Source organism: Anguilla anguilla, chromosome 11 (assembly GCF_013347855.1).
Source record: "Anguilla anguilla isolate fAngAng1 chromosome 11, fAngAng1.pri, whole genome shotgun sequence".
NCBI lineage: Eukaryota > Metazoa > Chordata > Actinopteri > Anguilliformes > Anguillidae > Anguilla > Anguilla anguilla.
Genome location: NC_049211.1, coordinates 36,675,176 through 36,699,905, shown reverse-complemented (window position 1 = coordinate 36,699,905; position 24,730 = coordinate 36,675,176). Strand labels below are relative to the sequence as shown.

The 24,730-nt window shown below is 41.3% G+C and overlaps 2 protein-coding genes and 1 long non-coding RNA gene across 8 annotated transcripts in view; 1 reads left to right on the top strand and 2 right to left on the bottom strand.

The window, feature by feature from the left end:
* LOC118207918 (vicilin-like seed storage protein At2g18540) overlaps nucleotides 1–24,730 on the top strand; it is a 197,150-nt gene that overhangs the window by 70,887 nt on the left and 101,533 nt on the right. For 3 of the 4 annotated variants that reach the window (XM_035382122.1, XM_035382121.1, XM_035382120.1), the window contains 8 exons: nucleotides 1,264–1,323; nucleotides 3,659–3,718; nucleotides 6,053–6,112; nucleotides 8,655–8,714; nucleotides 11,048–11,107; nucleotides 13,651–13,710; nucleotides 22,328–22,387; nucleotides 24,537–24,678. In XM_035382122.1, the coding sequence (XP_035238013.1) occupies nucleotides 1,264–1,323; nucleotides 3,659–3,718; nucleotides 6,053–6,112; nucleotides 8,655–8,714; nucleotides 11,048–11,107; nucleotides 13,651–13,710; nucleotides 22,328–22,387; nucleotides 24,537–24,606 (490 nt within the window). In that variant the 3' untranslated portion in view covers nucleotides 24,607–24,678. Of the gene's footprint in view, nucleotides 1–1,263; nucleotides 1,324–3,658; nucleotides 3,719–6,052; nucleotides 6,113–8,654; nucleotides 8,715–11,047; nucleotides 11,108–13,650; nucleotides 13,711–22,327; nucleotides 22,388–24,536; nucleotides 24,679–24,730 lie in introns of those variants that run through there. The other variant, XM_035382119.1, reaches the window with a different exon arrangement.
* Nucleotides 12,883–24,618, bottom strand: LOC118207920. Its single transcript, XR_004761484.1, has 3 exons — nucleotides 24,356–24,618; nucleotides 15,625–16,068; nucleotides 12,883–13,021 (listed from the first exon to the last, which is right to left on the bottom strand). It is a non-coding gene; the product is annotated as an uncharacterized LOC118207920 (long non-coding RNA).
* On the bottom strand, nucleotides 16,670–21,547 carry LOC118207917 (syncytin-1-like). Of its 3 annotated transcripts, XM_035382117.1 has the most exons (3): nucleotides 21,361–21,547; nucleotides 19,096–19,372; nucleotides 16,670–18,339 (listed from the first exon to the last, which is right to left on the bottom strand). In XM_035382117.1, exons 2-3 carry the CDS (start codon nucleotides 19,336–19,338, stop codon nucleotides 16,885–16,887), a joined length of 1,698 nt encoding a protein of 565 aa, XP_035238008.1. In that variant the 5' UTR covers nucleotides 19,339–19,372; nucleotides 21,361–21,547; the 3' UTR covers nucleotides 16,670–16,884. The 3 variants fall into 3 exon arrangements, with proteins under 3 accessions (XP_035238008.1, XP_035238007.1, XP_035238009.1); XM_035382116.1 differs by lacking the exon at nucleotides 21,361–21,547 and having other exon boundaries at nucleotides 19,096–21,178; XM_035382118.1 differs by lacking the exon at nucleotides 21,361–21,547 and having other exon boundaries at nucleotides 16,789–18,339; nucleotides 19,096–21,218.

The following is a 24,730-nucleotide window of genomic DNA, read 5'->3' as shown; positions in this document are numbered from 1 at the left end:
TTGCATCACAGAACCCCCCTGTCAATCAAAGACAATCCATATTTCTCTATTTTAATGTCTTGATTTATAAGGAACATAGACTAGATTAGTAAATTACTTTTATTTTTTAAATGTACTTCTTTTATCAGAAAGATACAATAATTGAATTTATATGTAAATGATCAGATTTATTTCTGGAGGGCACAGCATTCTGAGTGGGTGGGCCTGGCCCTATAAGGCACACCCCCCGGCCCCCCACCCCCCTCCCATATCGACGGGTCCTCTGCCAACTGGACAATATTTACTTCAGCCAGTAACAACATGTAAACAACTTGTTCCTTTAATGACAGTGTTCATATATTGTCGGAAGTAATGCATTGTGCAAGGAGGAAGGCTACAATTTGCTAGCAAAATTTTAGGTAGTGAAAACATTTTGGAAACATGTTGAATGTTGAGTAAGTTAGGATGGCCGCTTAGCTAGCTGGTTACCTTCTCCCCACAATTGTCTCTGACTCTTACTCTTACACTACAGTCTCCTGTCTCTGACACTGTAACAGATTCACTGGCTAACATTAAGTTACTTACTGATGTTTACTTCCCAGAACATAAGCCCGAATGCAATGGAGAGTCAAACAGAACTTAGTTATTTACATACATTTGTTTTGCTCAATATAGGTAACATGATCTCTGGTTTGTCCAAGAGGGATAAGGACGCAAGGGATTTTTTTTCATTTGATAAAGGATATCTATTATCAATTAAACGACTGTAGATTAATAGCCCACAAATGTAAAACTGACATTAATTATTTCTGTGATATTTTAATAAAGGTTGAGATGATTAATAAATTGCACAGTATGTGCACTATGTATAGAGCTGAATACATTGTGAACATTTAAAGAACGAGAGGAGACGAGTGTAGGAAGTGGAGAGGTGAGTAAACTTCTCAATATGACTGCGTCCTAAACAAAGGTCAAAGGGCTGGCCACATGTGTAGAGTTTTTATTTTCACATTTAGTGATTTTGGTAGTTTCTAAAAAAATAATTGCTAAACAATATGCAGTTATATCTCTCGCCAAATATTTAGATGAAAATAGATAACCTGTAAACTACAGACATTGTATCTAACATGATGCTGCACTATTTACATTGATATTAAAGTGGGTTAAATTATTTGATAGACCGTCACTGGTCATTTCTGTGATATATCATAATAAGTGGTTAGTTTATATTTGCACAGGGTGTCCATTTACTCATAGGCTTAATGTTTTTTCATCATTTATTAGCAGGCTGAAGACCTGGCCACAGGTGGAGACAGAGAGGAGACAGAGGAAAAGAGTGCAAAGGTAAGATTAAGATTTGACATTTTTAGAGCAGGGATGCTGTGGAAATTTAATTTGTCATTTCAATAAGCTACAATAGGAATACAAAAATGCGCTGATATTGATAAGTTGTTGTCCATCCATTCATTATCAATACCCGCTTATACTGAGCAGGGTCGGGGGGGGTGGGGGGCGGGGTGCTGAGCCTATCCCAGCGTGCATTGGGCGAGAGGCAGGAATACACCCTGGATAGGCCGCCAGTCTATCGCAGGGCACACTCACCATTCACTCACACATACTTATGGGCAGGGTGTACCCTGTTTAGATATGCCACCCACCAAGTTAGAGACTAACAGGGTGTACCCTGTTCAGATATGCCACCCACCAAGTTAGAGGCTGGCAGGGTGTACCCTGTTCAGATATGCCACCTGCCAAGTTAGAGACTGGCAGGGTGTACCCTGTTCAGATATGCCACCTGCCAAGTGAGAGACTGGCAGGGTGTACCCTGTTCAGATATGCCACCCACCAAATTAGAGACTGGCTGGGTGTACCCTGTTCAGCACCCTGTTCTGCACTCACAGACACAATGACCACACTCTCACTCTCAGACACTAAAATCTGTCCCCCCTGACCTTTAAACACACAGAATTTAAGCACAGCTGCCCAGTTCTCCCTGTATCTTCTAACTCTTCTTCTTACGTTTCTTCATGTTCTTGCTTTTTCCCCTTTTCCTCTTGGTTCTCACTCAGGAAACTGTAGAAAACTGCACTATAGAGCAGAGAAGGCTTCTGAGTCTTCTTCTTTTGCTTCTTTGCTTTCTTAATTTTCCTGCCTATTACATCATCAGATATGCTCCAGTCCTGTAAGTACCCCCACCAGACACGAGGCCAGCGCTCAGTCTTAGGGGGGGCAGATGAACTGTAATGGGTGGCACAAGTTATTTGCATATTTTTGATAATCTGATGTTGTATTTTATTCGTGCAGCACTGACAATTAGGTAGCATACAGCCTAATAATTATTAGAATGTGTCTATGTCTAGATTTATTATTCAATGGCATTAACTGGAATGGCTGTCCAGCCAATCATAGTAGTGCTTGCATCACAGAACCCCCCTGTCAATCAAAGACAATCCATATTTCTCTATTTTAATGTCTTGATTTATAAGGAACATAGACTAGATTAGTAAATTACTTTTATTTTTTAAATGTACTTCTTTTATCAGAAAGATACAATAATTGAATTTATATGTAAATGATCTGATTTATTTCTGGAGGGCACAGCATTCTGAGTGGGTGGGCCTGGCCCTATAAGGCACACCCCCCGGCCCCCCACCCCCCTCCCATATCGACGGGTCCTCTGCCAACTGGACAATATTTACTTCAGCCAGTAACAACATGTAAACAACTTGTTCCTTTAATGACAGTGTTCATATATTGTCGGAAGTAATGCATTGTGCAAGGAGGAAGGCTACAATTTGCTAGCAAACTTTTAGGTAGTGAAAACATTTTGGAAACATGTTGAATGTTGAGTAAGTTAGGATGGCCGCTTAGCTAGCTGGTTACCTTCTCCCCACAATTGTCTCTGACTCTTACTCTTACACTACAGTCTCCTGTCTCTGATACTGTAACAGATTCACTGGCTAACATTAAGTTACTTACTGATGTTTACTTCCCAGAACATAAGCCCGAATGCAATGGAGAGTCAAACAGAACTTAGTTATTTACATACATTTGTTTTGCTCAATATAGGTAACATGATCTCTGGTTTGTCCAAGAGGGATAAGGACGCAAGGGATTTTTTTTCATTTGATAAAGGATATCTATTATCAATTAAATGACTGTAGATTAATAGCCCACAAATGTAAAACTGACATTAATTATTTCTGTGATATTTTAATAAAGGTTGAGATGATTAATAAATTGCACAGTATGTGCACTATGTATAGAGCTGAATACATTGTGAACATTTAAAGAACGAGAGGAGACGAGTGTAGGAAGTGGAGAGGTGAGTAAACTTCTCAATATGACTGCGTCCTAAACAAAGGTCAAAGGGCTGGCCACATGTGTAGAGTTTTTATTTTCACATTTAGTGATTTTGGTCGTTTCTAAAAAAATAATTGCTAAACAATATGCAGTTATATCTCTCGCCAAATATTTAGATGAAAATAGATAACCTGTAAACTACAGACATTGTACCTAACATGATGCTGCACTATTTACATTGATATTAAAGTGGGTTAAATTATTTGATAGACCGTCACTGGTCATTTCTGTGATATATCATAATAAGTGGTTAGTTTATATTTGCACAGGGTGTCCATTTAACTCATAGGCTTAATGTTTTTTCATCATTTATTAGCAGGCTGAAGACCTGGCCACAGGTGGAGACAGAGAGGAGACAGAGGAAAAGAGTGCAAAGGTAAGATTAAGATTTGACATTTTTAGAGCAGGGATGCTGTGGAAATTTAATTTGTCATTTCAATAAGCTACAATAGGAATACAAAAATGCGCTGATATTGATAAGTTGTTGTCCATCCATTCATTATCAATACCCGCTTATACTGAGCAGGGTCGGGGGGGGTGGGGGGCGGGGTGCTGAGCCTATCCCAGCGTGCATTGGGCGAGAGGCAGGAATACACCCTGGATAGGCCGCCAGTCTATCGCAGGGCACACTCACCATTCACTCACACATACTTATGGGCAGGGTGTACCCTGTTTAGATATGCCACCCACCAAGTTAGAGACTAACAGGGTGTACCCTGTTCAGATATGCCACCCACCAAGTTAGAGGCTGGCAGGGTGTACCCTGTTCAGATATGCCACCTGCCAAGTTAGAGACTGGCAGGGTGTACCCTGTTCAGATATGCCACCTGCCAAGTGAGAGACTGGCAGGGTGTACCCTGTTCAGATATGCCACCCACCAAATTAGAGACTGGCTGGGTGTACCCTGTTCAGCACCCTGTTCTGCACTCACAGACACAATGACCACACTCTCACTCTCAGACACTAAAATCTGTCCCCCCTGACCTTTAAACACACAGAATTTAAGCACAGCTGCCCAGTTCTCCCTGTATCTTCTAACTCTTCTTCTTACGTTTCTTCATGTTCTTGCTTTTTCCCCTTTTCCTCTTGGTTCTCACTCAGGAAACTGTAGAAAACTGCACTATAGAGCAGAGAAGGCTTCTGAGTCTTCTTCTTTTGCTTCTTTGCTTTCTTAATTTTCCTGCCTATTACATCATCAGATATGCTCCAGTCCTGTAAGTACCCCCACCAGACACGAGGCCAGCGCTCAGTCTTAGGGGGGGCAGATGAACTGTAATGGGTGGCACAAGTTATTTGCATATTTTTGATAATCTGATGTTGTATTTTATTCGTGCAGCACTGACAATTAGGTAGCATACAGCCTAATAATTATTAGAATGTGTCTATGTCTAGATTTATTATTCAATGGCATTAACTGGAATGGCTGTCCAGCCAATCATAGTAGTGCTTGCATCACAGAACCCCCCTGTCAATCAAAGACAATCCATATTTCTCTATTTTAATGTCTTGATTTATAAGGAACATAGACTAGATTAGTAAATTACTTTTATTTTTTAAATGTACTTCTTTTATCAGAAAGATACAATAATTGAATTTATATGTAAATGATCAGATTTATTTCTGGAGGGCACAGCATTCTGAGTGGGTGGGCCTGGCCCTATAAGGCACACCCCCCGGCCCCCCACCCCCCTCCCATATCGACGGGTCCTCTGCCAACTGGACAATATTTACTTCAGCCAGTAACAACATGTAAACAACTTGTTCCTTTAATGACAGTGTTCATATATTGTCGGAAGTAATGCATTGTGCAAGGAGGAAGGCTACAATTTGCTAGCAAACTTTTAGGTAGTGAAAACATTTTGGAAACATGTTGAATGTTGAGTAAGTTAGGATGGCCGCTTAGCTAGCTGGTTACCTTCTCCCCACAATTGTCTCTGACTCTTACTCTTACACTACAGTCTCCTGTCTCTGATACTGTAACAGATTCACTGGCTAACATTAAGTTACTTACTGATGTTTACTTCCCAGAACATAAGCCCTAATGCAATGGAGAGTCAAACAGAACTTAGTTATTTACATACCTATATTGAGCAAAACAAATGTAATCATGATCTCTGGTTTGTCCAAGAGGGATAAGGACGCAAGGGATTTTTTTTCATTTGATAAAGGATATCTATTATCAATTAAACGACTGTAGATTAATAGCCCACAAATGTAAAACTGACATTAATTATTTCTGTGATATTTTAATAATGTTGAGATGATTAATAAATTGCACAGTATGTGCACTATGTATACAGCTGAATACATTGTGAACATTTAAAGAACGAAAGGAGACGAGTGTAGGAAGTGGAGAGGTGAGTAAACTTCTCAATATGACTGCGTCCTAAACAAAGGTCAAAGGGCTGGCCACATGTGTAGAGTTTTTATTTTCACATTTAGTGATTTTGGTAGTTTCTAAAAAAATAATTGCTAAACAATATGCAGTTATATCTCTCGCCAAATATTTAGATGAAAATAGATAACCTGTAAACTACAGACATTGTACCTAACATGATGCTGCACTATTTACATTGATATTAAAGTGGGTTAAATTATTTGATAGACCGTCACTGGTCATTTCTGTGATATATCATAATAAGTGGTTAGTTTATATTTGCACAGGGTGTCCATTTACTCATAGGCTTAATGTTTTTTCATCATTTATTAGCAGGCTGAAGACCTGGCCACAGGTGGAGACAGAGAGGAGACAGAGGAAAAGAGTGCAAAGGTAAGATTAAGATTTGACATTTTTAGAGCAGGGATGCTGTGGAAATTTAATTTGTCATTTCAATAAGCTACAATAGGAATACAAAAATGCGCTGATATTGATAAGTTGTTGTCCATCCATTCATTATCTATACCCGCTTATACTGAGCAGGGTCGGGGGGGTGGGAGTAGGGGTGGGGTGCCGAGCCTATCCCAGCGTGCATTGGGCGAGAGGCAGGAATACACCCTGGATAGGCCGCCAGTCTATCGCAGGGCACACTCACCATTCACTCACACATACTTATGGGCAGGGTTTACCCTGTTCAGATATGCCACCCACCAAGTTAGAGACTGGCAGGGTGTACCCTGTTTAGATATGCCACCCACCAAGTTAGAGTCTGGCAGGGTGTACCCTGTTCAGATATGCCACCCACCAGGTTAGAGACTAACAGGGTGTACCATGTTCAGATATGCCATCCACCAAGTTAGAGGCTGGCAGGCTGTACCCGGTTCAGGTATGTCACCCACCAAGTTAGAGACTAACAGGGTGTACCCTGTTCAGATATGCCACCCACCAAGTTAGAGGCTGGCAGGGTGTACCCTGTTCAGATATGCCACCTGCCAAGTTAGAGACTGGCAGGGTGTACCCTGTTCAGATATGCCACCTGCCAAGTGAGAGACTGGCAGGGTGTACCCTTTTCAGATATGCCACCCACCAAATTAGAGACTGGCTGGGTGTACCCTGTTCAGCACCCTGTTCTGCACTCACAGACACAATGACCACACTCTCACTCTCAGACACTAAAATCTATCCCCCCTGACCTTTAAACACACAGAATTTAAGTACAGCTGCCCAGTTCTTCTGTATCTTCTAACTCTTCTTCTTACGTTTCTTCATGTTCTTGCTTTTTCCCCTTTTCCTCTTGGTTCTCACTCAGGAAACTGTAGAAAACTGCACTATAGGCAGAGCAGAGAAGGCTTCTGAGTCTTCTTCTTTCGCTTCTTTGCTTTCTTAATTTTCCTGCCTATTGCATCATCAGAAATGCTCCAGTCCTGTAAGTGCCCCAACCCGACACGATGCCAGCGCTCAGTCTTAGGGGGGGGGACAGATGAACTGTAATGGGTGGCACAAGTTATTTGCTTATTTTTGATGATCTGATATTGTATTTGATTCATGTTTGATTCATGCAGCACTGACAATTAGGTAGCATACAGCCTAATAATTATTAGAATGTGTCTATGTCTAGATTTATTATTCAATGGCATTAACTGGAATGGCTATCCAGCCAATCATAGTAGTGCTTGCATCACAGAACCCCCCTGTCAATCAAAGACACTCCATATTTCTCTATTTTAATGTCTTGATTTATAAGGAACATAGACTAGGTTTGTAAATTACTTTTATTTTTTAAATGTACTTTTTTTATCAGAAAGATACAATAATTGAATTTATATGTAAATGATCTGATTTATTTCTGGAGGGCACAGCATTCTGAGTGGGTGGGCCTGGCCCTATAAGGCACACCCCCCGGCCCCCCACCCCCCTCCCATATCGACGGGTCCTCTGCCAACTGGACAATATTTACTTCAGCCAGTAACAACATGTAAACAACTTGTTCCTTTAATGACAGTGTTCATATATTGTCGGAAGTAATGCATTGTGCAAGGAGGAAGGCTACAATTTGCTAGCAAACTTTTAGGTAGTGAAAACATTTTGGAAACATGTTGAATGTTGAGTAAGTTAGGATGGCCGCTTAGCTAGCTGGTTACCTTCTCCCCACAATTGTCTCTGACTCTTACTCTTACACTACAGTCTCCTGTCTCTGATACTGTAACAGATTCACTGGCTAACATTAAGTTACTTACTGATGTTTACTTCCCAGAACATAAGCCCTAATGCAATGGAGAGTCAAACAGAACTTAGTTATTTACATACCTATATTGAGCAAAACAATGTATCATGATCTCTGGTTTGTCCAAGAGGGATAAGGACGCAAGGGATTTTTTTTCATTTGATAATGGATATCTATTATCAATTAAACGACTGTAGATTAATAGCCCACAAATGTAAAACTGACATTAATTATTTCTGTGATATTTTAATAAAGGTTGAGATGATTAATAAATTGCACAGTATGTGCACTATGTATACAGCTGAATACATTGTGAACATTTAAAGAACGAAAGGAGACGAGTGTAGGAAGTGGAGAGGTGAGTAAACTTCTCAATATGACTGCGTCCTAAACAAAGGTCAAAGGGCTGGCCACATGTGTAGAGTTTTTATTTTCACATTTAGTGATTTTGGTAGTTTCTAAAAAAATAATTGCTAAACAATATGCAGTTATATCTCTCGCCAAATATTTAGATGAAAATAGATAACCTGTAAACTACAGACATTGTACCTAACATGATGCTGCACTATTTACATTGATATTAAAGTGGGTTAAATTATTTGATAGACCGTCACTGGTCATTACTGTGATATATCATAATAAGTGGTTAGTTTATATTTGCACAGGGTGTCCATTAACTCATAGGCTTAATGTTTTTTCATCATTTATTAGCAGGCTGAAGACCTGGCCACAGGTGGAGACAGAGAGGAGACAGAGGAAAAGAGTGCAAAGGTAAGATTAAGATTTGACATTTTTAGAGCAGGGATGCTGTGGAAATTTAATTTGTCATTTCAATAAGCTACAATAGGAATACAAAAATGCGCTGATATTGATAAGTTGTTGTCCATCCATTCATTATCAATACCCGCTTATACTGAGCAGGGTCGGGGGGGGTGGGGGGCGGGGTGCTGAGCCTATCCCAGCGTGCATTGGGCGAGAGGCAGGAATACACCCTGGATAGGCCGCCAGTCTATCGCAGGGCACACTCACCATTCACTCACACATACTTATGGGCAGGGTGTACCCTGTTTAGATATGCCACCCACCAAGTTAGAGACTAACAGGGTGTACCCTGTTCAGATATGCCACCCACCAAGTTAGAGGCTGGCAGGGTGTACCCTGTTCAGATATGCCACCTGCCAAGTTAGAGACTGGCAGGGTGTACCCTGTTCAGATATGCCACCTGCCAAGTGAGAGACTGGCAGGGTGTACCCTGTTCAGATATGCCACCCACCAAATTAGAGACTGGCTGGGTGTACCCTGTTCAGCACCCTGTTCTGCACTCACAGACACAATGACCACACTCTCACTCTCAGACACTAAAATCTGTCCCCCCTGACCTTTAAACACACAGAATTTAAGCACAGCTGCCCAGTTCTCCCTGTATCTTCTAACTCTTCTTCTTACGTTTCTTCATGTTCTTGCTTTTTCCCCTTTTCCTCTTGGTTCTCACTCAGGAAACTGTAGAAAACTGCACTATAGAGCAGAGAAGGCTTCTGAGTCTTCTTCTTTTGCTTCTTTGCTTTCTTAATTTTCCTGCCTATTACATCATCAGATATGCTCCAGTCCTGTAAGTACCCCCACCAGACACGAGGCCAGCGCTCAGTCTTAGGGGGGGCAGATGAACTGTAATGGGTGGCACAAGTTATTTGCATATTTTTGATAATCTGATGTTGTATTTTATTCGTGCAGCACTGACAATTAGGTAGCATACAGCCTAATAATTATTAGAATGTGTCTATGTCTAGATTTATTATTCAATGGCATTAACTGGAATGGCTGTCCAGCCAATCATAGTAGTGCTTGCATCACAGAACCCCCCTGTCAATCAAAGACAATCCATATTTCTCTATTTTAATGTCTTGATTTATAAGGAACATAGACTAGATTAGTAAATTACTTTTATTTTTTAAATGTACTTCTTTTATCAGAAAGATACAATAATTGAATTTATATGTAAATGATCAGATTTATTTCTGGAGGGCACAGCATTCTGAGTGGGTGGGCCTGGCCCTATAAGGCACACCCCCCGGCCCCCCACCCCCCTCCCATATCGACGGGTCCTCTGCCAACTGGACAATATTTACTTCAGCCAGTAACAACATGTAAACAACTTGTTCCTTTAATGACAGTGTTCATATATTGTCGGAAGTAATGCATTGTGCAAGGAGGAAGGCTACAATTTGCTAGCAAACTTTTAGGTAGTGAAAACATTTTGGAAACATGTTGAATGTTGAGTAAGTTAGGATGGCCGCTTAGCTAGCTGGTTACCTTCTCCCCACAATTGTCTCTGACTCTTACTCTTACACTACAGTCTCCTGTCTCTGATACTGTAACAGATTCACTGGCTAACATTAAGTTACTTACTGATGTTTACTTCCCAGAACATAAGCCCTAATGCAATGGAGAGTCAAACAGAACTTAGTTATTTACATACCTATATTGAGCAAAACAAATGTATCATGATCTCTGGTTTGTCCAAGAGGGATAAGGACGCAAGGGATTTTTTTTCATTTGATAAAGGATATCTATTATCAATTAAACGACTGTAGATTAATAGCCCACAAATGTAAAACTGACATTAATTATTTCTGTGATATTTTAATAATGTTGAGATGATTAATAAATTGCACAGTATGTGCACTATGTATACAGCTGAATACATTGTGAACATTTAAAGAACAAAAGGAGACGAGTGTAGGAAGTGGAGAGGTGAGTAAACTTCTCAATATGACTGCGTCCTAAACAAAGGTCAAAGGGCTGGCCACATGTGTAGAGTTTTTATTTTCACATTTAGTGATTTTGGTAGTTTCTAAAAAAATAATTGCTAAACAATATGCAGTTATATCTCTCGCCAAATATTTAGATGAAAATAGATAACCTGTAAACTACAGACATTGTACCTAACATGATGCTGCACTATTTACATTGATATTAAAGTGGGTTAAATTATTTGATAGACCGTCACTGGTCATTTCTGTGATATATCATAATAAGTGGTTAGTTTATATTTGCACAGGGTGTCCATTAACTCATAGGCTTAATGTTTTTTCATCATTTATTAGCAGGCTGAAGACCTGGCCACAGGTGGAGACAGAGAGGAGACAGAGGAAAAGAGTGCAAAGGTAAGATTAAGATTTGACATTTTTAGAGCAGGGATGCTGTGGAAATTTAATTTGTCATTTCAATAAGCTACAATAGGAATACAAAAATGCGCTGATATTGATAAGTTGTTGTCCATCCATTCATTATCTATACCCGCTTATACTGAGCAGGGTCGGGGGGGTGGGAGTAGGGGTGGGGTGCCGAGCCTATCCCAGCGTGCATTGGGCGAGAGGCAGGAATACACCCTGGATAGGCCGCCAGTCTATCGCAGGGCACACTCACCATTCACTCACACATACTTATGGGCAGGGTTTACCCTGTTCAGATATGCCACCCACCAAGTTAGAGACTGGCAGGGTGTACCCTGTTTAGATATGCCACCCACCAAGTTAGAGTCTGGCAGGGTGTACCCTGTTCAGATATGCCACCCACCAGGTTAGAGACTAACAGGGTGTACCATGTTCAGATATGCCATCCACCAAGTTAGAGGCTGGCAGGCTGTACCCGGTTCAGGTATGTCACCCACCAAGTTAGAGACTAACAGGGTGTACCCTGTTCAGATATGCCACCCACCAAGTTAGAGGCTGGCAGGGTGTACCCTGTTCAGATATGCCACCTGCCAAGTTAGAGACTGGCAGGGTGTACCCTGTTCAGATATGCCACCTGCCAAGTGAGAGACTGGCAGGGTGTACCCTTTTCAGATATGCCACCCACCAAATTAGAGACTGGCTGGGTGTACCCTGTTCAGCACCCTGTTCTGCACTCACAGACACAATGACCACACTCTCACTCTCAGACACTAAAATCTATCCCCCCTGACCTTTAAACACACAGAATTTAAGTACAGCTGCCCAGTTCTTCTGTATCTTCTAACTCTTCTTCTTACGTTTCTTCATGTTCTTGCTTTTTCCCCTTTTCCTCTTGGTTCTCACTCAGGAAACTGTAGAAAACTGCACTATAGGCAGAGCAGAGAAGGCTTCTGAGTCTTCTTCTTTCGCTTCTTTGCTTTCTTAATTTTCCTGCCTATTGCATCATCAGAAATGCTCCAGTCCTGTAAGTGCCCCAACCCGACACGATGCCAGCGCTCAGTCTTAGGGGGGGGGACAGATGAACTGTAATGGGTGGCACAAGTTATTTGCTTATTTTTGATGATCTGATATTGTATTTGATTCATGTTTGATTCATGCAGCACTGACAATTAGGTAGCATACAGCCTAATAATTAATAGAATGTGTCTATGTCTAGATTTATTATTCAATGGCATTAACTGGAATGGCTATCCAGCCAATCATAGTAGTGCTTGCATCACAGAACCCCCCTGTCAATCAAAGACACTCCATATTTCTCTATTTTAATGTCTTGATTTATAAGGAACATAGACTAGGTTTGTAAATTACTTTTATTTTTTAAATGTACTTTTTTTATCAGAAAGATACAATAATTGAATTTATATGTAAATGATCTGATTTATTTCTGGAGGGCACAGCATTCTGAGTGGGTGGGCCTGGCCCTATAAGGCACACCCCCCGGCCCCCCACCCCCCTCCCATATCGACGGGTCCTCTGCCAACTGGACAATATTTACTTCAGCCAGTAACAACATGTAAACAACTTGTTCCTTTAATGACAGTGTTCATATATTGTCGGAAGTAATGCATTGTGCAAGGAGGAAGGCTACAATTTGCTAGCAAACTTTTAGGTAGTGAAAACATTTTGGAAACATGTTGAATGTTGAGTAAGTTAGGATGGCCGCTTAGCTAGCTGGTTACCTTCTCCCCACAATTGTCTCTGACTCTTACTCTTACACTACAGTCTCCTGTCTCTGATACTGTAACAGATTCACTGGCTAACATTAAGTTACTTACTGATGTTTACTTCCCAGAACATAAGCCCTAATGCAATGGAGAGTCAAACAGAACTTAGTTATTTACATACCTATATTGAGCAAAACAAATGTATCATGATCTCTGGTTTGTCCAAGAGGGATAAGGACGCAAGGGATTTTTTTTCATTTGATAAAGGATATCTATTATCAATTAAACGACTGTAGATTAATAGCCCACAAATGTAAAACTGACATTAATTATTTCTGTGATATTTTAATAAAGGTTGAGATGATTAATAAATTGCACAGTATGTGCACTATGTATACAGCTGAATACATTGTGAACATTTAAAGAACGAAAGGAGACGAGTGTAGGAAGTGGAGAGGTGAGTAAACTTCTCAATATGACTGCGTCCTAAACAAAGGTCAAAGGGCTGGCCACATGTGTAGAGTTTTTATTTTCACATTTAGTGATTTTGGTAGTTTCTAAAAAAATAATTGCTAAACAATATGCAGTTATATCTCTCGCCAAATATTTAGATGAAAATAGATAACCTGTAAACTACAGACATTGTACCTAACATGATGCTGCACTATTTACATTGATATTAAAGTGGGTTAAATTATTTGATAGACCGTCACTGGTCATTTCTGTGATATATCATAATAAGTGGTTAGTTTATATTTGCACAGGGTGTCCATTAACTCATAGGCTTAATGTTTTTTCATCATTTATTAGCAGGCTGAAGACCTGGCCACAGGTGGAGACAGAGAGGAGACAGAGGAAAAGAGTGCAAAGGTAAGATTAAGATTTGACATTTTTAGAGCAGGGATGCTGTGGAAATTTAATTTGTCATTTCAATAAGCTACAATAGGAATACAAAAATGCGCTGATATTGATAAGTTGTTGTCCATCCATTCATTATCTATACCCGCTTATACTGAGCAGGGTCGGGGGGGTGGGAGTAGGGGTGGGGTGCCGAGCCTATCCCAGCGTGCATTGGGCGAGAGGCAGGAATACACCCTGGATAGGCCGCCAGTCTATCGCAGGGCACACTCACCATTCACTCACACATACTTATGGGCAGGGTTTACCCTGTTCAGATATGCCACCCACCAAGTTAGAGACTGGCAGGGTGTACCCTGTTTAGATATGCCACCCACCAAGTTAGAGTCTGGCAGGGTGTACCCTGTTCAGATATGCCACCCACCAGGTTAGAGACTAACAGGGTGTACCATGTTCAGATATGCCATCCACCAAGTTAGAGGCTGGCAGGCTGTACCCGGTTCAGGTATGTCACCCACCAAGTTAGAGACTAACAGGGTGTACCCTGTTCAGATATGCCACCCACCAAGTTAGAGGCTGGCAGGGTGTACCCTGTTCAGATATGCCACCTTCCAAGTTAGAGACTGGCAGGGTGTACCCTGTTCAGATATGCCACCTGCCAAGTGAGAGACTGGCAGGGTGTACCCTTTTCAGATATGCCACCCACCAAATTAGAGACTGGCTGGGTGTACCCTGTTCAGCACCCTGTTCTGCACTCACAGACACAATGACCACACTCTCACTCTCAGACACTAAAATCTATCCCCCCTGACCTTTAAACACACAGAATTTAAGTACAGCTGCCCAGTTCTTCTGTATCTTCTAACTCTTCTTCTTACGTTTCTTCATGTTCTTGCTTTTTCCCCTTTTCCTCTTGGTTCTCACTCAGGAAACTGTAGAAAACTGCACTATAGGCAGAGCAGAGAAGGCTTCTGAGTCTTCTTCTTTCGCTTCTTTGCTTTCTTAATTTTCCTGCCTATTGCATCATCAGAAATGCTCCAGTCCTGTAAGTGCCCCAACCCGACACGATGCCAGCGCTCAGTCTTAGGGGGGGGGACAGATGAACTGTAATGGGTGGCACAAGTTATTTGCTTATTTTTGATGATCTGATATTGTATTTGATTCATGTTTGATTCATGCAGCACTGACAATTAGGTAGCATACAGCCTAATAATTAATAGAATGTGTCTATGTCTAGATTTATTATTCAATGGCATTAACTGGAATGGCTATCCAGCCAATCATAGTAGTGCTTGCATCACAGAACCCCCCTGTCAATCAAAGACACTCCATATTTCTCTATTTTAATGTCTTGATTTATAAGGAACATAGACTAGGTTTGTAAATTACTTTTATTTTTTAAATGTACTTTTTTTATCAGAAAGATACAATAATTGAATTTATATGTAAATGATCAGATTTATTTCTGGAGGGCACAGCATTCTGAGTGGGTGGGCCTGGCCCTATAAGGCACACCCCCCGGCCCCCCACCCCCCTCCCATATCGACGGGTCCTCTGCCAACTGGACAATATTTACTTCAGCCAGTAACAACATGTAAACAACTTGTTCCTTTAATGACAGTGTTCATATATTGTCGGAAGTAATGCATTGTGCAAGGAGGAAGGCTACAATTTGCTAGCAAACTTTTAGGTAGTGAAAACATTTTGGAAACATGTTGAATGTTGAGTAAGTTAGGAAGGCCGCTCAGCTAGCTGGTTACCTTCTCCCCACAATTGTCTCTGACTCTTACTCTTACACTACAGTCTCCTGTCTCTGATACTGTAACAGATTCACTGGCTAACATTAAGTTACTTACTGATGTTTACTTCCCAGAACATAAGCCCAAATGCAATGGAGAGTCAAACAGAACTTAGTTATTTACATACATTTGTTTTGCTCAATATAGGTAACATGATCTCTGGTTTGTCCAAGAGAGATAAGGATGCAAGGGATTTTTTTTCATTTGATAAAGGATATCTATTATCAATTAAACGACTGTAGATTAATAGCCCACAAATGTAAAACTGACATTAATTATTTCTGTGATATTTTAATAATGTTGAGATGATTAATAAATTGCACAGTATGTGCACTATGTATACGGCTGAATACATTGTGAACATTTAAAGAACGAGAGGAGACGAGTATAGGAAGTGGAGAGGCGAGTAAACTTCTCAATATGACCGCGTCCTAAACAAAGGTCAAAGGGCTGGCCACATGTGTAGAGTTTTTATTTTCACATTTAGTGATTTTGGTAGTTTCTAAAAAAATAATTGCTAAACAATATGCAGTTATATCTCTCGCCAAATATTTAGATGAAAATAGATAACCTGTTGTTGGTAACCAGAAATGTTGCCAAGAACAATAGTGACCGTCGTTCCAGGTAGAAGCAGATCCGAAGTTAGTGTTTAAAATCAGGAAGCATTTATTATACAGAAAGCCAGCAACAGGGATTCACACAAAAATGTCCAATTCAACTGTTAGAGTTTGTGGAGTTTATACAGTTACATTTACATATATTCAAATTTGTGCGCAGAATACAGCATGAACTCTGATTGGTTGTTTGTTATACAGAGTTGCCCTATAGGCTTGCAATTTCTACCACTGTGTCTTATTGGTTGTCTTTGTAAAACAATGGCGGACTCTCACATGCACGTGAGGTTTTGGAATACACAAATCTGTCTGTCTCCTACAGCACAAACTTTCTGTATCCTAACAGTCCCTCCTTTTGACACAACATGAATCTCATGGTTAAGTCAATTTTACAGTTACATTTATTTAGTCATTGTTCAGGGTGAGGGCGAAAACCTGTCAAAAACCTGTGTTAGGAAAACTTCAGACAAAATTCCCTCACGTCCCCCTTACGGGTGAACGAGATGTACTCCAAGAACATAACTTGTAAAGAAAAAAATCCTTCTGTTGCTGGCTGGATGGATAGTGACATTGGTTTGGTAGGGAAGGCTCGATTCAAGGCTTGGTGGGATTTCTTGCAATTTACTCCTGGTTTGCAGCAACATGGTCTTGGAGGGGTGGTGTCCTCGGCGCCGGTATGGTGTCATGGGAGTGTCCTCTCCGGCATATGAGGAAGAAAACAGAATACCATGTGAGGGCATTATCAAGTACTCCCAAGTTATTACAACTTGGTTCTATATTATGTATGCTGTCGGAGTCTTTGTATAGTGAACAACTTGTGTGGTTTGCTCATTAGTTTTACCACAGATTAACTGTACGAAAATTAATTTCACACCTTTAATTATCAATGCCAGTACAGTTAATCCCAGTATAATCAGAAAAATGTATTCAACTACAATTTTGCCAAGGTCACCCAAATAGCTCGATAACCATTCAAGAAAACCAGGTGTTGTAGGTGATATTTCATGTGCGGACCGGGAAACATTATTGATTTTTGAGATCACACGTTTCAGGTCATCCTGATTATCGGGAATATAGGAACAGCATTCGATGCCAATTATTTTACATGTCCCACCCTGAGCTGAGAGGATATAATCTAATGCAGCTCTGTTCTGTAGAGCCATCACTCTGACAGCTGTCAATTCCTCTGAAATTTTGCCTAGACCTAATGCCGTGCTATTGGCCAAAAGCTCTACCTCTTTGGAGAGGTCGCCAATTTGATCTAGAGCGGACATAACCCCATAAGTAGGAATGAGAGCACCAAGTGCTCTGTTCCAAACAGACTGATGGTGAGTTCCAAAGACGTCAGTTGATCTTTCATATCTGACTCGGTCCGGTAGAATAGATGTAATTCTCATGGCCGGGACCAAATGTCCTAAGGCGCAGATACCAGACAATGAATTAGGCAACTCAGAATAGGCATTGTTCCCACAAACCCAATAGACTCCCATAGCTGTGTGGTTTTGTACAGGTTTATCATGGTAGTTAATAACCGTATTGCAGTCCAGGGTCTCTCCAACATAAATAGAGCCATTTTGTTTGAGGCACCACAGATATGGGCCAAGAGACAGAGCAATGTTAATGGGTTCAGGATCACATATATGTTTAGGTCTGGTAACAAGTTCACTTTTGCTATCGCTATCTGCAGTGTTATACTTGGAGGCGATAGGTACGGACATCATTGGAACATCAAGTGCGACAGAATGTGGTATTAATCCACAGACATAGCAGCCAGTCTTATTTGCATGTTTGGCTGTCATGTGAACTAATTGCATGTAAATGTTATTGTCCACAGCACTTACTCCACCATGGCTCAAAACTGTGATTATAATTACAAATGAATTCAGCATGTTGGATGGGAGCATAACTTGAATGCTCAATTTGGTTGAGTATGTGAAAAAAATTGGAACGTTTGCACCTGATTCGTGAAGGCTGCAGTCGTCCGTGGCAGGGAGTTCTTCAGGCTTTTTGAGGTCTTCGGGTGATGGGCATGGTTTGGTCCGGGATTGGTGGATCCAGACCGGGATGCCTGTAACTCGAAGAGCAGTCTCAGAGGTTAGTAAGACCTGGTGTGGTCCTTGCCATCGAGGTTGGAAAGATCTAGGATGAGGGGCTCTTATCATAACCCATTGTCCAGGTTCATATGTCTGCGATTCTTGCCCCCCCTCCTTTTGTTTATCTTTCAGAGTCTTGGTCATTTTGGGAGACCACCAATGAAGTGACATGTTGTGCCGCATTGTTCTTTCTCCATTGCGTGCAATGCCATGGTATACTTCACAAAGCAATGAAAGGATGCTCTGAGGGGCAACAACTTTCCCGTCCTGTGTGTGCCAAATGTTGTCGTCATTAAGAGTGCATGCATTTTCAATCCACGTCCATTTTTCAGCTCTTGTACAGGCATCCTGTAGTTTAGCTATGTCAATGTTAGTTGGACCCGACATGTCAATAGCTGCAATTTTGTAAGTAGGCAGGGAGTCATTTAAAGCTGCTGCTTTGGCAGCTTCATCTGCCCAGTGGTTACCCAAGCTGATTGCATCTTGTCCTTTAGTGTGCGCTTTCACTTTTACAACTGCTAGTTTGTTTGGTAGTTTAGAGGCAGTTATGAGATTCTGAACAACCCCCCCATTTTTTATCGGGGTACCTGATGAAGTCAGGAAACCCCGAGATGACCAGTTAACCATAAAGTCATGGACAACACCAAATGCATACCTGGAATCAGTGTATATAGCAAGTTTGTCTGCAGCAGCATTAACCGTTCTGTAATCAATTGTCAGGCGCCATGAGCCATCTGGTTTTTGCACAGGCCAGACAGGAGAATTACAGGGTGAGACACATGGCTCAATGACCTCCTGTGAAAGCAAGGACTGAATGATTGAGCCAACTGCTTGAGCAGCTTCTGGTTTAATCGGGTATTGTTTCACAGGTGAGGGCATAGTCCCTGTTACCTCAAGTGGTGGTAATGGTGCAGCTCCACAATCCAGTTTGTGCACAGACCAGCATGCAGGGAATGTTGCACATAAAGCTTGGAACTTGTTAGTCAAATCCCAGGAATGGACAATAGGTGTTGCAACAGATGCTATAGCAGTATGGGAAAGAGCAGCTAATGGCAATGTCTTGCGTTTATGAGAAGCGTCACAAACTGATAAAGCCATAGGCGAGTATGCAACAGTAGCTTTCAGTAATCTCATGCCGTCAGAACCGAGGATGGTACCTTCTGCAGTCCTACAAATGAAAAATGATTGTGTCCAATAAGCATTATTGGATTCCACAAGTACTGGAAAGGATTTATATGCGCGGACAGAATTACCCCCAATGCCAGCAAGATCAATGGAATGCTTTGTACAAGGGAGCGGTAGGTCAGTGATAGAAACAGAAGCGCCAGTATCAATTAGCATATCGCATGGCCGGCCTCCTACCCACGCACTAAGATACGGTCTGTAATGAGCCTGAGTTTCTATACTACTGACTGAAAAGGAGGCCGGTAATTCCTATGCTTTCAAACTGTTTAACATGGCGACAAGTTGTTCTCGGTTCAAATGCGCGTAATCGTCATTGGAGCAGTGCGCGATAGGCCCAGCTTCTTTGTCTGAGGTTGCGTATTCTCCACTGGAGGCGTGCGCCTTAGGTAGGGCAGCTAAACATTGTGGCGCTCGATGTCCCTGTTCTCCACATCGAAAGCATTTATCTGCTTCTTTGTTTGGGGGGGTGTTACGCCTACTTCTCCTATAGTCCCTCCCTTTGCATCGATCCGTGCTATGGCCCGTTTTCCCACAATTATCGCACTTCAGAGAGTTGTAGCGAACAGCAGCAATGGGATGTAAAGTTGAACTCTTCTTCCGTATCTGTTCCTCTAATCGCGAGGCCCACGAAACAATGTCACTAAACGTATTACCCGGGTGTATGCCGATTGCTAGTACCTTCTGAATATGCGGGGCAGCCTCTGCCAGTAATTGTTGCGTAAAAACAGCCATGTCTCTATTTGGATTAGGGAAGCCACAATGCGTTTCAAATGCTTCATACTTCCGATCGGCGTATTCAGCAAAGGGCAAGCTATTTTGTACTACTGCCGTGAAACAATGCCATTTTGGCGCACCTTTACCTAAAGCAGTCTTTACAGCCTCGCAGAAACCGGTAATCGCGTTTTGTAATTCATTATGATTCGCCCAGGGGCCAGATGCCCATGGTTCCTGTCGGAGATCAGCTGGTTCAATTTTGTTCCAGCTTGAAACTGGACATTTTGCACGCACAACTGAAAACATGTCTAGAGGGTGTAGAGACATGCTACGCTGTAGCTCATTTAGTTGTCGCCAAAACGGTAAATTGTCGTCTTGCGCATTAAGATTCGGCAAATCCTTTAATAAAGCTCTCATTTCGATCAGGCTTAAAGGAACGTGATCAACATGCAGTCGTTGTTCATTTCCTCTACCGCGAATTTTAGTAACCATAGGTGCCATGGGCACCGTTTTATTCTCCTTTTCAAAATACAGTGGGTCAGTTATAGTGTGACAATTTAAATCTGGGTACAAAGATGGAACACCTTTTATTTCAGTCGGAATGCACGCAAGCGCTGTGCTCTGGTCAGAGCTGTTGCCTTTGTTCTCAAGAGATTCTATCTTCTTACGCAGACCAGCTAATTTCGTATCTTGTGCTTGTAGCCGATTATACATTTCGTCACACTTCTCTATGAGCCTCATATGCTCCGTAATTAGTACAATGGTACCGTAAGCCGTCCTATTCTTTTTTTGTTTCCCCCACCATTCTAAGGAATCCGGCGTGGATCCTTCGGGGTCCCAGCCATTTTTACTCATCGCCTTTGCTTGCTTTACATACTTTTGCTGCAGATATGTGGTTATACTCCCGTTTGCATTCTCCTTGTTTGGGGCCATTTTTGCTCGCGAATTATACTTTGTTGGTAATAAGTTACGTCTCTCTGTATAAACGCACGTTACTGGCTAATAGGTTACTAAAGACAACCAACACGAAACAATAAAGACTAAGAGGCCAATATTAAACGTAAAATTCAATAATGTCCACAGAACTGGTCGGGAGTGCGACACACACGCTCTCTCACGACCTGAAACAGAGACAGAATACTCACGTGAAAGAAACTCCGTCTCTCAACCCTGGGCGTCACTGACTGACTCTCCCTTAAACGAACAAACAAAGATGCGGCTTTGCGCTTCTGTGCTGTGGGCGACACACTCGCTTACCACGGCCACGCAACCACGTGTAGAATTTAGCCTGGATTCACACTTTCCATAGGCAGGGGTGACTCACAAACACCCGGTCACAATAGGCTTAATACACAGGCCTATATCACAGTCAGCAGCACTGGTAACACATCATCAGCACTGATATTTATAACAAACAATCGTGTAACGTTACACAGACGTTATACCAAAATACACAGTTTTTAAGCACAAACAACTGATCGCTTCTACACCGGTCAAGATATACGTTATCGTACCACTGGGTGGAGCGTTCCAGACTTCCGCAGTTTTGCCGTCCAATTCGCCAAGCCAATGGTAGTAAAACCCGTTTACTCACTTTTTTGGTCAGGAAAACAACGAAGTTCTGGAAGACGAATCCACCCTGCTCGCAGCGCCAAATTGTTGGTAACCAGAAATGTTGCCAAGAACAATAGTGACCGTCGTTCCAGGTAGAAGCAGATCCGAAGTTAGTGTTTAAAATCAGGAAGCATTTATTATACAGAAAGCCAGCAACAGGGATTCACACAAAAATGTCCAATTCAACTGTTAGAGTTTGTGGAGTTTATACAGTTACATTTACATATATTCAAATTTGTGCGCAGAATACAGCATGAACTCTGATTGGTTGTTTGTTATACAGAGTTGCCCTATAGGCTGCAATTTCTACCACTGTGTCTTATTGGTTGTCTTTGTAAAACAATGGCGGACTCTCACATGCACGTGAGGTTTTGGAATACACAAATCTGTCTGTCTCCTACAGCACAAACTTTCTGTATCCTAACACTGTAAACTACAGACATTGTACCTAACATGATGCTGCACTATTTACATTGATATTAAAGTGGGTTAAATTATTTGATAGACCATCACTGGTCATTTCTGTGATATATCATAATAAGTGGTTAGTTTATATTTGCACAGGGTGTCCATTAACTCATAGGCTTAATGTTTTGTCATCATTTTTTAGCAGGATGAAGACCTGGCCACAGGTGGAGACAGAGAGGAGACAGAGGCAAAGAGTGCAAAGGTAAGATTAAGATTTGACATTTTTAGAGCAAAGATGCTGTGGAAATTTAATTTGTCATTCCAATAAGCTACAATAGGAATACAAAAATGAGCTGATATTGATAAGTTGTTGTCCATCCATTCATTATCTATACCCGCTCATACTGAGCAGGGTCGGGGGGGGGGGGGGGTTCCGAGCCTATCCCAGCGTGCATTGGGCGAGAGGCAGGAATACACCCTGGATAGGCCGCCAGTCTATCGCAGGGCACACTCACCATTCACTCACACATACTTATGGGCAGGGTGTACCCTGTTCAGATATGCCACCCACCAAATTAGAGACTGGCAGGGTGTACCCTGTTCAGCACCCTGTTCTGCACTCACAGACACAATGACCACACTCTCACTCTCAGACACTAAAATCTGTCCCCCCTGACCTTTAAACACACAGAATTTAAGTACAGCTGCCCAGTTCTTCTGTATCTTCTAACTCTTCTTCTTATGTTTCTTCATGTTCTTGCTTTTTCCCCTTTTCCTCTTGGTTCTTGCTCAGGAAACTGTAGAAGACTGCACTATATGTAGAGCAGAGAAGGCTTCTGAGTCTTCTTCTTTTGCTTCTTTGCTTTCTTAATTTTCCTGCCTATTACATCATCAGAAATGCTCCAGTCCTGTAAGTGCCCCAACCAGACATGATGCCAGCGCTCAGTCTTAGGGGGGGCAGATGAACTGTAATGGGTGGCACGAGTTATTTGCTTATTTTTGATGATCTGATGTTGTATTTGATTCATGTTTGATTCGTGCAGCACTGACAATTAGGTAGCATACCGCCTAATAATTATTAGAATGTGTCTATGTCTAGATTTATTATTCAATGGCATTAACTGGAATGGCTGTCCAGCCAATCATAGTAGTGCTTGCATCACAGAACCCCCCTGTCAATCAAAGACACTCCATATTTCTCTATTTTAATGTCTTGATTTATAAGGAACATAGACTAGATTAGTAAATTACTTTTATTTTTTACATGTACTTCTTTTATCAGAAAGATACAATAATTGAATTTATATGTAAATGATCAGATTTATTTCTGGAGGGCACAGCATTCTGAGTGGGTGGGCCTGGCCCTATAAGGCACACCCCCCGGCCCCCCACCCCCCTCCCATATCGACGGGTCCTCTGCCAACTGGACAATATTTACTTCAGCCAGTAACAACATGTAAACAACTTGTTCCTTTAATGACAGTGTTCATATATTGTCGGAAGTAATGCATTGTGCAAGGAGGAAGGCTACAATTTGCTAGCAAATTTGTAGGTAGTGAAAACATTTTGGAAACATGTTGAATGTTGAGTAAGTTAGGATGGCCGCTTAGCTAGCTGGTTACCTTCTCCCCACAATTGTCTCTGACTCTTACTCTTACACTACAGTCTCCTGTCTCTGATACTGTAACAGATTCACTGGCTAACATTAAGTTACTTACTGATGTTTACTTCCCAGAACATAAGGCCGAATGCAATGGAGAGTCAAACAGAACTTAGTTATTTACATACATTTGTTTTGCTCAATATAGGTAACATGATCTCTGGTTTGTCCAAGAGGGATAAGGATGCAAGGGATTTTTTTTCATTTGATAAAGGATATCTATTATCAATTAAACGACTGTAGATTACTAGCCCACAAATGTAAAACTGACATTAATTATTTCTGTGATATTTTAATAATGTTGAGATGATTAATAAATTGCACAGTATGTGCACTATGTATAGAGCTGAATACTTTGTGAACATTTAAAGAACGAGAGGAGACGAGTGTAGGAAGTGGAGAGGTGAGTAAACTTCTCTATGACTGCGTCCTAAACAAAGGTCAAAGGGCTGGCCACATGTGTAGAGTTTTTATTTTCACATTTAGTGATTTTGGTAGTTTCTAAAAAAATAATTGCTAAACAATATGCAGTTATATCTCTCGCCAAATATTTAGATGAAAATAGATAACCTGTAAACTACAGACATTGTACCTAACATGATGCTGCACTATTTACATTGATATTAAAGTGGGTTAAATTATTTGATTCATTTCACTGGTCATTTCTTTGATATTATGATAAGTGGTTAGTTTATATTTGCACAGGGTGTCCATTAACTCATAGGCTTAATGTTTTGTCATCATTTTTTAGCAGGGTGAAGACCTGGCCACAGGTGAAGAGAGAGAGAAGACAGAGGCAAAGAATGCAAAGGCAAGATTAAGATTTGACTTTCTTAGAGCAGAGATGCTGTGGAAATTTAATTTGTCACTGCAGTTATATACACCCTGGACAGGCTGCCAATTTATCACAGGGCACACACACCATTCACTCACACATGCTTATGG